This window comes from Heptranchias perlo, chromosome 11 (assembly GCF_035084215.1).
Source record: "Heptranchias perlo isolate sHepPer1 chromosome 11, sHepPer1.hap1, whole genome shotgun sequence".
NCBI lineage: Eukaryota > Metazoa > Chordata > Chondrichthyes > Hexanchiformes > Hexanchidae > Heptranchias > Heptranchias perlo.
In genome coordinates, this window is record NC_090335.1 from 26708966 (window position 1) to 26722060 (window position 13095).

Consider the following 13095-nt stretch of genomic DNA (forward strand, 5'->3'; position numbering starts at 1 on the left):
TGCTATTCTCAGCCATTTTGCCTGTTTTTCCTGCTGCTGTTTATTCCTCCTTTGTTTCCTAATTTGGTTGCTGCTGGCTCTCCTGTCGCAATGCCTGAGGCTGTTCCTCCTGCAGCTTTTATTGACTCAGTTGGAAGCCATCCGTGCTGTTTTTCTGTCAGAAAGTTCACCTTGATGGCTGCTGCTACCTCCATTACTGTTCTTACTACCCCCCTATCACCATAATCTTATTTATTAAGAGAAATATAAATCTATTGGTAAACTTAAAAATAAAACACAAATAATTTTCCATTAAAGAAAATCCCACAAAGAACTTGTCCTGCGTGAATAGTAGAACTATTTATCTCCCTTAGTCTGCCCTTCCTTTTGCAGAGAACACAAGAGTTTCAAAGATTTGTTTTTGTAATGTGAACATCTCAGCAAATTTTACTTTTCACATGAAACTACAGAAGTTTTCTATCTATTAAGCTGAAAGAAAACAAACCCTAGAAATAACTGTTCCTATGAAATCCCTTTGTCTGCTATGATAATACAGGATTTAACATGTTTATTTAAAATTGGTTAATACCTCCACTGAAATAGCAGATAAAGGAATGTCACAGAAGCACATTAAGCATTCATCAGTCACCATCGATAACACTAATTTCCAGGCTTTATTTCATTGATTAAATAAAGAGGCATGGGATAGTCTTTCACTTCAGTACTGGTATATAGACAATCTCATGCCTAGTGTATACAATCTACTCACTCTTCCAGTGGGCACTTCATTACTTTATTATGATCTAGGCCTTGCTATATGTCACCTTGTGGCTTGGTTTGTGTCTGAGTTATGATCAGTATTGGTCAAACTGAACCAGATATCTGAACTGAGCTCCCTTTAATCATTATTAACGTTTACTAAATGTGAAAAGATTATTTCATAAGATTTTTTTGTACCTGTTGTATTGAAACCAAACAGGAGAGGACAAGACACTGCAAACGACAATATCCATACAGCAGTGATTATTATAATCACCCGTCTCCTGGATCTGTAATTTGTGTTATATTGGATTGGCATCACTACAGCAGTGTACCTTAAACCAAGGAGAAACAAGATTTTACACAGATAAATTACTGACTTTCCAGCTAATCCTACTATATTTTATCCATAAGTAATAGGTACAGTGACTGTCAGTGCTCTGATTTCAGATGGAGCTCTGACAAGAGTTCCATCTGAATAGACTAATGTGGGCACTGCCCAACCTGGCAACTTTGGAGCACAAAAGAATTTACTCTTCAGTTATTGAGAATGTTAGACATGTTACTGTAGCTCACCAATGAAATTCTAAAGCAAACACTAATATTACAGTAAAAAAAAGAAAAAGAAAGATTTGCATTTATGATGCAACTTTCACAGCCTCAGGATGTCCCAAATTACTTTACAGCCAATGAAGTATTTTTGAAGTGTAGTCACTGTTGTAATGTAGGAAACGCGATAGCCAATTTGCACATAGCAAGATCCCACAAACAGCAATGAGATAGATAGTGATGTTGGTTGAGGTATAAATATTGTCCAGGGCAACAGGGAGAACTCCCCTACTCTTCTTCGAAATAGTGCCATGGGATCTTTTACGGGCACCTTGGTTTAATGTCTCATCTGAAAGACGGCGCCTCTGACAGTGCAACACTCCCTCAGTACTGCACTTAGTTTTATTAATGTTATATTGTCTCCATACCACAAAAACAAACAGAGCACCATTTTAATAAACAAACTATAATTTGAAGTACTTGAATTCTGCTTGCCCTGACTTCTCCCTTTTTTTCTTCCCCCTTTCATCATTCTCCTTCTCTCCTATTTTTATTTTAACTAATTTTTCCCACCTAATTTAATATAAACTACCTTTCCTATGTTTTGTTAGCTGAAAAACTACCCTTTAGACATTTTACTTACCTTACTTTTCCCTCCTCTTTGTCCCCATTTTGGAGGTGGGGCTAATGTTCAAAAATTGGGCTTTGTTTGGCTCCAAAGGCCAGTTTTTCAGCCAATGAAAAGCCCAAGCATTGAGGATTGACATGACTGCGTCGCACCAATTTCTGACATGTGAATGTCAAAACAGGAAGGGCTGCCGACAGAACAGGGACTCGAATTGGCAGCCCACAGCACAGGAATAAATATGTCCACAACATGCCAAGTATTAAAGCTCGGAAGGTAGAAATTCATGACTGGCACAACTGGAGCCTTCCTCAAAAGTACGAACTCCACTGGATAATTTTCACTGAGAGCATCACTGCAAAACTTTCCCTGCAGGTTTCATCCATTTGTGGCTTCTGGAGTGACAGCTACCACTGCCACGGTAGATGCTTGAGGGTCAGCTGGAATGACACACCTGAGGCAAGTGTAAAGCTGCTGGAAGCTGGTCTCTATGGGATAAGAATCATCACAGGTCCCTAAAGCCCCAAAGGAACTACCCAAGCCACCTGCCCCTCAACATCATCGCACTCAGGGAGCGTATCATAGGATTAGGAACCAGAAGAAGTAAGTTAGCTGGTACAAAGAGTAGGCATGGTGTTAGAAGTAGTTGTAGAAAGGGAGAATGGATTTTGTTGGCACTTCTTAGTGAACGTTGTGTTTAAGATAAAGACAGCTTGATGACATAGAGCTCAGCATTCAGTTCTGTGCATGTGTTTTCAACTTTTGGGAGTTGAATGATGGTGTGGGAAATGTCGACTTCTGTTTTATAAAGGACAGTAGCAGAAGTCTTGGCAAGTGAGGGCATTGTGAGTGTGTGTGGGGTTGGGAGGGGTGAAGAACAGGCAGGTGTGAAGTGACTTTATTTGGTGAATCAATCTTTATTTAGTGAAAGTCCAGGGCTTTCAGTTGTGCTCTCCTTGGTCTGACTGCTGGCTGTCCTGTTACACTTCTTCTCCTTCTTGCACTCCCTGCTTGTACTGTGGGGATACCTAAATAAGACTTTCTTGGTCTGTACGCCCTGGTGAGTGAGTATCTAAGTGTAGGGAAGAAATACCTTTGGTGGCGCCTGACTATTAAAGCCTCTAATCTAGCCTGTTCATCCTCCTCTTCATAACAACAAAATATACATATTCCCATTGAGAAATCCATGTCTATAGTACAAAACTGTACTAAGTAAAAGTAGCAGCAAAAATCCTGATGTAAGCACCAAAGTACTATGCAGGCAAAGAAACACAAACCTTCAGTAGCAGCACACAAAACGGCCTCTTCTGTGTGATATTCATCTCAGGGATAACTCGCATCAACTCTTAACGCCATCAATATAGTGGCGATATAATAATTATTTGGGGCCGGTTTGGGGCAGAAATGGAGGGAAACGGTGTGGAAGTATTAGCCACACCCCCTTGATCCTAATTAAATTTGTCGGAGTAGACTTCTGGCAGGCCTTAATGGAACTGCCGGTTTTTTTTGCCAGGAGAATGCAGGTGCAGTTTTTTTTGTGATGGATTTGAGGCAGTAGCCTTTAAGATGCATTTTTATCTGTTTACTGCCCCAAAACAGGCAGTAATTCAGAGGAGCATCCAGGCCGTGGAACCCTGTGCTGCTGGGGGATGGGCTACCACCATATCTGTGAGGAGACGGACCTTTCTCTTTTGTAACTCATTGACTCTCTTCCAATTACTCGACTTTACCCTTTCATCAGTAACTCAGCAGCAAACTGTTTTACCCGGTGGGAGCTGATAGCATTTAGCAAAAAAAGACCTCAAGGTACAGTCGTCAGTGTAAAATCCAGGATTACTATATACCCAGAGTAATACTGCAGATTGATTAGTTGTTAACACTGTGAATGATAAGATTTGAAAAGCTATCTCACAGAGACTGTAAGGTTATCCAAAAAAAAAATTCTTTGATTAAAACATGACATTCAGTTAAAGTGTTTGAATCTAAAATTAGAGCTAGGCCATTCAGGAGTGAAATCAGGAAGCAGTTCTTCAGAGTAGTGGAAATCTGGAACTCTCTCCCTCAAAAAGCTGTTGAGGCTAGGGGTCAATTGAAAATTTCAAAACTGAGATTGATGGATTTTTGTTAGGCAAGGGTATTAAGGGTTACAGAACCAAGGCAGTTAGATAGATTTAAGGTACAGATCAGCCGTGATCTAATTGAATGGTGGAACAAGCTCGAGGGGTTGAATGGCCTACTCCTGTTCCTATACGAGCATACGAATTAAGAGCAGGAGTAGGCCATTTGGCCCCTCGAGCCTGCTCTGCCATTTGATAAGATCATGGCTGATCTGATTGTGACCTCAACCCTACTTTCCTGTCTACCTACTATAACCTTTGACTCCCTTGTTAATCAGGAATCTATCTAACTCAGCCTTAAAAATATTCAATGACCCTGCCTTTGTTCCCATCTCCATAATATGAAACTCAAAAATAAATAATAGTTTAGTTATTGTTTTCACAATGGAATTTGCTCTGAATTAGGGAACTGTTCCCTATGTCTCATTGGCTTGCTTAGAATTACCAACTTTGGATCGATTTCTCAGCATTTCTTGTCATATTATTCAGAGGCATTTCTCATATTATTATTACAAATATAATAATAACCCGATTGGTTCAGATCAAGCAGACAAACTTTGGAGGTTGCTCATTGACTAAGGCCCCCAATCTGTTTAGAGGCGATCACTTCCTCAATCATCAGCAATGGTCGTCTGAACGTCCGATGTTCAGACCGCCAGGTCCAGGACCTCAAGATTTGCACTTTTCATCAGGATTGAAGAAAAGGTTAAAGGTATTCCTTAAATCAATTAAAGGAACGCAAAAAAACTACCACCTGGATTATCATTTTTAATCTTGAAAAATGCCGTTGGTACTAATCCTGACCTTTAAAACACATTATTAAAATGTATTAGGGACAGACTTACCTATCAATACTGATGGCACAGAGGTTTAAAATACTCGCTGTGCACATCATAACATCCAGCGTCACAAAAATGTTGCAGCTTGTTCGACTGAACCTCCAATCCCCAACCACCTATGGGAAACAAGGTTCATTTTGTAATTTCTTTACATAAGTTTTGCTGAGATAACAAAGTTAGGAAAAAAGCATCTAAAGAGAATTGGAAGGATGACAAAAGTGATTAAAATGGAATAAGCATGTGGCATACTTATATTTCCACACACAATTACTGTGTTAGAGGTTTCCTGTACTGACTTTCTTGAATGGGGTTGGCCAGATGTGAATATATAAAAGTATCGTCTTTAAAAGATTGGGCTGTATAATGGAAGCACATCAGCACAGTCATCTTGTTCTTCTTCTCTTCCGTGCCTCGCAGCAAGAGGCAACACATTTCTTCCAATGCTTTTACATCCAGCAGACATTGCTCTGGGTTGTTTCTACAACAAAGTGCTTCTTTATGTGGAAAACTCATTAGCCTGACTCACAACTCCCGACCAGGAGAAGTGACAAGCTGCCATGGGGGATCACCATTCCACTCCCATTGGACATGAGTACCCCACTGGGTGTGAACCCAGTATCCAAAAGCCAGAGCTCTGGTCTCATGCTCACTGGAGTGCAGATGGGGAGGGATACTCTGCTCCCATCGGACGCATGAATCCCACTGGATGTCAACCCAATATTCGGAGGCCAGAACTCTCGTCTCTGTTCACCGAGACTCTCTGGAGTGGCATTCGAACCCATAACCCTCTCACTCAGAGGCAGGAATGCTACCACTGAGCCAAGGCTCATTGCATTGACATGGTCATAATCTGAAAAAAATATGGGTTCAAGTTGGTTCATGCCCCACTCCAGGACTTGAAGTCTAGATTCTAGGTTGCCATTTTAGTATAGTCCTGAGGGTCTGCTGCAGCATCAGAGGTGCTGCCTTTTGGACGAGAGGTAAACTTAGGACCCTCTGATTGTTCAATCCCATGGTACTATTTTTTTTTTTTTAATTCGTTCACGGGATGTGGGCGTCGCTGGCAAGGCCGGCATTTATTGCCCATCCCTAATTGCCCTCGAGAAGGTGGTGGTGAGCCGCCTTCTTGAACCGCTGCAGTCCGTGTGGTGACGGTTCTCCCACAGTGCTGTTAGGAAGGGAGTTCCAGGATTTTGACCCAGCGACAATGAAGGAACGGCGATATATTTCCAAGTCGGGATGGTGTGTGACTTGGAGGGGAACGTGCAGGTGGTGTTGTTCCCATGCGCCTGCTGCCCTTGTCCTTCTAGGTGGTAGAGGTCGCGGGTTTGGGAGGTGCTGTCGAAGAAGCCTTGGCGAGTTGCTGCAGTGCATCCTGTGGATGGTACACACTGCAGCCACTGTGCGCCGGTGGTGAAGGGAGTGAATGTTTAGGGTGGTGGATGGGGTGCCAATCAAGCGGGCTGCTTTATCTTGGATGGTGTCGAGCTTCTTGAGTGTTGTTGGAGCTGCACTCATACAGGCAAGTGGAGAGTATTCCATCACACTCCTGACTTGGGCCTTGTAGATGGTGGAAAGGCTTTGGGGAGTCAGGAGGTGAGTCACTCGCCGCAGAATACCCAGCCTCTGACCTGCTCTCGTAGCCACAGTATTTATATGGCTGGTCCAGTTAAGTTTCTGGTCAATGGTGACCCCCACGATGTTGATGGTGGGGGATTCGGCGATGGTAATGCCGTTGAATGTCAAGGGGAGGTGGTTAGACTCTCTATTGTTGGAGATGGTCATTGCCTGGCACTTATCTGCGGCGAATATTACTTGCCACTTATCAGCCCAAGCCTGGATGTTGTCCAGGTCTTGCTGCATGCAGGCTCGGACTGCTTCATTATCTGAGGGGTTGCGAATGGAACTGAACACTGTGCAGTCATCAGCGAACATCCCCATTTCTGACCTTATGATGGAGAAAAGGTCATTGATGAAGCAGCTGAAGATGGTTGGGCCTAGGACACTGCCCTGAGGAACTCCTGCAGCAATGCCCTGGGGCTGAGATGATTGGCCTCCAACAACCACTACCATCTTCCTTAGTGCTAGGTATGACTCCAGCCACTGGAGAGTTTTCCCCCTGATTCCCATTGACTTCAATTTTACTAGGGCTCCTTGGTGCCACACTCGGTCAAATGCTGCCTTGATGTCAAGGGCAGTCACTCTCACCTCACCTCTGGAATTCAGCTCTTTTGTCCATGTTTGGACCAAGGCTGTAATGAGGTCTGGAGCCGAGTGGTCCTGGCGGCACCCAAACTGAGCATCGGTGAGCAGGTTATTGGTGAGTAAGTGCCGCTTGATAGCACTGTCGACGACACCTTCCATCACTTTGCTGATGATTGAGAGTAGACTGATGGGGCGGTAATTGGCCGGATTGGATTTGTCCTGCTTTTTGTGGACAGGACATACCTGGGCAATTTTCCACATTCTCAGGTAGATGCCAGTGTTGTAGCTGTACTGGAACAGCTTGGCTAGAGGCGCAGCTAGTTCTGGAGCACAAGTCTTCAGCACTACAGCTGGGATGTTGTCAGGGCCCATAGCCTTTGCTGTATCCAGTGCACTCAGCCGTTTCTTGATATCACGTGGAGTGAATCGAATTGGCCGAAGACTGGCTTCCGTGATGGTGGGGATATCGGGAGGAGGCTGAGATGGATTATCCACTCGGCACTTCTGGCTGAAGATGGTTGCAAACGCTTCAGCCTTGTCTTTTGCACTCACGTGCTGGACTCCGCCATCATTGAGAATGGGGATGTTTGCAGAGCCTCCTCCTCCCGTTAGTTGTTTAATTGTCCACCACCATTCACGACTGGATGTGGCAGGACTGCAGAGCTTTGATCTGATCCGTTGGTTGTGGAATCGCTTAGCTCTGTCTATAGCATGTTGCTTCCGCTGTTTAGCATGCATGTAGTCCTGAGTTGTAGCTTCACCAGGTTGGCACCTCATTTTTAGGTACGCCTGGTGCTGCTCCTGGCATGCTCTTCTACACTCCTCATTGAACCAGGGTTGATCCCCTGGCTTGTTGGTAATGGTAGAGTGAGGAATATGCCGGGCCATGAGGTTACAGATTGTGCTGGAATACAATTCTGCTGCCGCTGATGGCCCACAGCGCCTCATGGATGCCCAGTTTTGAGCTGCTAGATCTGTTCTGAATCTATCCCATTTAGCACGGTGGTAGTGCTACACAACACGTTGGATGGTGTCCTCAGTGCGAAGATGGGATTTCATCTCCACGAGGACTGTGCGGTGGTCACTCCTACCAATACTGTCATGGACAGATGCATTTGCGACAGGTAGATTGGTGAGGACGAGGTCAAGTAAGTTTTTCCCTCGTGTTGGTTCGCTCACCACCTGCCGCAGGCCCAGTCTAGCAGCTATGTCCTTCAGGACTCGGCCAGCTCGGTCAGTAGTGGTGCTACCGAGCCACTCTTGGTGATGGACATTGAAGTCCCCCACCCAGAGTACATTTTGTGCCCTTGCTACCCTCAGTGCTTCCTCCAAGTGGTGTTCAACGTGGAGGAGGACTGATTCATCAGCTGAGGGAGGACGGTAGGTGGTAATCAGCAGGAGGTTTCCTTGCCCATGTTTGACCTGATGCCATGAGATTTCATGGGGTCCAGAGTCAATGTTGAGGACTCCCAGGGCCACTCCCTCCTGACTGTATATCACTGTACCGCCACCTCTGGTGGGTCTGTCCTGCCGGTGGGACAGGACATACCCAGGGATGGTGATGGAAGAGTCTGGGACGTTGGCTGAAAGATATGATTCTGTGAGTATGGCTATGTCAGGCTGTTGCTTGACTAGTCTGTGGGACAGCTCTCCCAATTTTGGCACAAGTCCCCAGATGTTAGTAAGGAGGACCTTGCAGGGTCGACTGGGCTTGGTGTTTTGCCGTTGTCGTGTCCGGTGCCTAGTGGTCCGACGCCGGGTGGTCCGTCCGGTTTTATTCTTCTTATTATTATTTGAAGGAGCTCTGTACCCTAGTCTCCAAAATTTACCTTGTGATCTGCTGCCATTCTTGTCATAGGCTGGCTTCTGAATAGACATTTCTTGTGAGATGATTTTTTTGAATGTGCATAGCATACTGTGGGCCATCAGATCAAATGACGTTGTGACTCACGCTGACATGCTTAGGACAGATCTGGGAATCAGTACGTCCTGAGACTACTGCGCACACAGGTACACAGAAGAGGCTCTGTGCATTTAGTATGTAGCTGCAGGAGGCACAGAATCTGATGGGCAGCTCATGGCACTCAAAAAAATGGGGCTATCTGATGCCATTAGGAGTTGGGAGGTCCCTTCCCTTATATTAAAAAGTACATTAATGGAGGATTATTATATGCCTGATATTCATGACACTCTTTCAATATAAAAATGCCTAAAGAATCTGATTTTGAGAAGCCTTGACTTTGACGTTGGAACTTATCTGAACGGAATTAACGGAATTTATCTTTATCTCATATGTTAGAACAGCATAATACTCTGTTCAGATTGCACCTTGGGTATTGTCTTTAGTTTTGGCCACCAAGGCATAGGGTGATATTCAAGCCTTGAAGGTGGTGGAGAGAAGAGCCACAAGACTGATTATTAGCATCAAAGGATTGAGGAAAAATTGGGGAAGTGGAGTTGTTTAGTCTTGTAAGGACTGAGAAGGAATAGATTTTAAATGATGCAGGTAAGGTAAATCTGGTGCATGATTTCAAGGTAAACCAAGACACTAATACTAGACAGAATAGGTTAAAACAGTTAAAGGGGCAATTTAGGAAAATTGTCTGTAAGAACTTCTTCACACAAGAGTGATCAATACTTGGAATGGTCTTTGGATAGAGTAGTGAAGGCAAGAACCTGAGACTCATTCAAGATACCATTCGATGGGTCGGGGAGGACTGTAGGTTTATTTCTCAGGATGGATGGACCTCCCTCATATATATTTTTCTTTTAATCTTGTGATCTTTGAGACTGTGTGGCACCAGTCAGGCCTTGATTTGTTAAATAATACAAAAATTGATGACAGTGATAGATTGTATAGGAAACGTTGCTGCTGAAATTGTGTCTCGACTGAGTTGTATTTGGTGAATTGTAACCTTGGCTCTTAAATCATTCCACGAAAGCAACTCAAATACCCAAAAGAGATTACAAGGAGTGGTTTTTAAATTACACTGCAGCACAGAGAATTACCAATTAACCTTTAGCTTACTTTATTCACATAAAGGACTTCAGAAAACACACAGGGCCCGATTTTAGCACCTACTATCGGTGCGTTCTCGGCGGGGGGCCCCGAAAATCGGGAAATCCCGGAGCGGGACCGGATCCCGCCTCGATCCCGCCCACTTCCGGGTTCCATGCTGACGTGCGGGGGTGCGTGCGCAGCCCCCGCTGGTGGGAATCCCGCAGGCAATTAAAGCCAGCGGGATGCCACTTGACAGTATTTATCCAGCTATTTCAGGTCATTAAATGACCTGATTCAGCTATCTTATTAGGAAGGGTGGGATTTTACCCTGAACTGAGACTGTTTCCCATACTGGGGGAAACACTCTCACTCCAAACGGACATGTTGCAGCCAGCAGCCTGTGGCAGCTGCCAAGGTGCATTCCACAGGTGGGGGGGGGAGACCCTTCACCAATGCAGGAGGCCACTCCGTCACATAGGTCAACGCTTGCCCTCCACCACCCTCCTCCTAGCAAGAAGATACACCGACGTGGAACCGCAGCCCCAGTGCGAGGAAACACCTAGCTACCGTGCACAACCCCTCAGACCTACACCAGCCAGATGGGGGCCGCCTTGACCTCCTCGGAGGACGAACAGCATCACCAGCCCCAGCAGCTTCGCAGTCCACGCTGTCCGCCTCAGCGACGTGGAGCCCCCCAACACGGTGCTGTGGCATATCCACCTGCACAGCAGGAGGGAGGGCAACCGCAGAGAGAGATGCGTCGCAGGAGGCACTACCCTCCGCACAGGGTCTACAGACCGAGGCTCAGCTTCATGGACCTCTCTGAGGAGCAGTGCATACGGAGGCTCAGAGTCACTCGCCAGGTAGTCGCCGACATCTGCAGCCTCCTTAATGACGAGCTGCTCCCGGATGGACCAAGCAGCATCTTCTTACCCGTCGCCGTCGAAGTCACCACTGCCCTCAACTTCTTCGCCTCCGGATCCTTCCAGGGTGCCAGCGGGGACATCACCGGGGTCTGTCAGTCGTCTGCACACAGGTGCATAAGGCAGGTCACCGATGGTTTGTTCCACAGGGCCTCGCACTACATCAACTTCGCCATGGACGAACGCAGCCAGATGGAGAGGGCGGTTGGATTCCATGCTGTGGCTGGCTTCCCACGGGTGCAGGGTGTAATCGACTGCACCCACATAACAATACGGGCACCTCCACATGAGCCAGGGCTGTTCATCAACAGGAAGGGGTATTACTCCATGAACGCCCAGCTCATCTGTGACCACCGCCAGAGATTCCAACACGTGTGCGCCAGATACCCCGGCAGCTGCCACGATGCCTTCGTCCTCAGGGAGTCCACCGTCCCGCCCCTCTTCCACTCACCCAACACCGGCAACGGCTGGCTCCTCGGCGACAAGGGGTATCCACTGCACACGTGGCTCATGACACCTCTGAGGAACCCCATCACTGAGCTGCAGCGTCGATACAATGACAGCCACATTGCAACCAGGTCTGCAATTGAGCAGGCCATAGGGCTGCTCAAGATGCGCTTCAGGTGCCTTGATCGTTCTGGGGGAGCGCTCCAATACATGCCACTCAGAGTGGGACGAATTATAGTTGTCTGCTGTGCCCTGCACAACATGGCACAACAGAGAGGGGTGCCGCTGGAGGAGGCCCCATGCACATCCGCCACCCACATTGAGGACGACGATGAGGAGGAGGAGGTGGAGGAGGAGGAGTGGGAGGAGGAGGATGAGCGCGAGGATGAGGAACGACCCATGGAGCGAACACCGGCTCACCGGGATGCTCGCCAGGCCAGGGAGGCACTCATATGTCAACGGTTCTCCTAGGATCAGACAGTCTGAGGCGTTCACATCTCATCACGTGCACAGATGAGGGGCCATACCAGCCCCCTCCACAGAAGAGTGGTGCCAGTACTCCTGCACCCACTGTAGTGTGCCCAATGGGCAGGACCAGGTGTTCGTCGTCATGATGGCCCGCATGGAACGGACCTATTGCACAAGCCGCAGAAGAATGGACGAGAGGTGGCAGGAGTGGTGAGAACGATTGTGTTTACTCTGTACTTAGTGAACGACTATAAACAAAAACATTACAAATTGACAGACACCCTGGTGCATTCCCTTTGTGCTTACAACACCCTTGGCTTACGTTTACGGGAACCCCTACGTGGTGCTACCCCTGTGGCTCCAGCAGAGGTAGTGGCAGGTTGCTCCTGTTCGTGCCCTGACCGGGTAGATGCTTTGGGCCGACGCCCCCTGGGTTTCGGTGCCCGTGAGGGCACCTCCACAGACTGCTCCTCCTGCACCTGTGCAGGGGCAGACTCGGCCACCTGGAGAGGAGGCACCATTGCGGGTACTGGTTGAGAGGGGGGCAACGGGTGGGACGTGGGGGCACCTTGAGAAGCGTCCCCGCTTCCATGTCCCCGTTCACCATCATCCCTCTCATGGCCTCGGCCCACATCACCCCTTCCACCCTGCTGGACGACAGTTTGGATGGCATGTGTGAGGCCTTGCAAGGCCACCTCTAGTGTATCCGTCAGCCTGTTTATGGCGGCGGAATGTTGCTCACCCTGAATCCAAACAGCCGTTGTTAGGGCCTGCATGGACTCAATGTTGAGCTGTGTGTGACGCTCGAGGGAGGCCGGCCACCACAGACGTTCCCACACCTACCCGCGACACTATGTCGCCGATACCCTCCTGTACCTGCGCCACCAATGCCCGCATGCAGGAGTTGGACTCCTCCATCACCTGCGCGATTGTGGAGAGTGCGCGTGGCACCTCTCCCAGTACCTCGGCAATGTGCTGGTGCCCCTCGACGACTCTCCTTTTGACTGGTGGCCCCCTGGGCTCAGCATCTGGGTCCGGCTGAGCAGAGCCTGGAGATGAGTGCTCCCACCGACGCGGACCCTCCGCGGCTGCCCCTGCCACCAGGGTCTGCTCATGCTCACACGTGCGCGGTGACTCACCATGTGCAACCCCAACTAGTTGGCGAGGGGGACCCACCGAGGTG

The 13095-nt window shown here is 47.6% G+C and overlaps 1 protein-coding gene across 1 annotated transcript in view; it reads right to left on the reverse strand.

Annotated features, from left to right (window-relative positions):
- drd3 (dopamine receptor D3) overlaps positions 1-13095 on the reverse strand; it is a 55687-nt gene that overhangs the window by 30850 nt on the left and 11742 nt on the right. Inside the window, exons 2-3 of the mRNA XM_067992292.1 lie at positions 4875-4984; positions 937-1073 (exon numbers count right to left, since the gene is read on the reverse strand). Of these exons, the coding sequence (XP_067848393.1) occupies positions 937-1073; positions 4875-4984 (247 nt within the window). The remainder of the gene's footprint in view (positions 1-936; positions 1074-4874; positions 4985-13095) is intronic.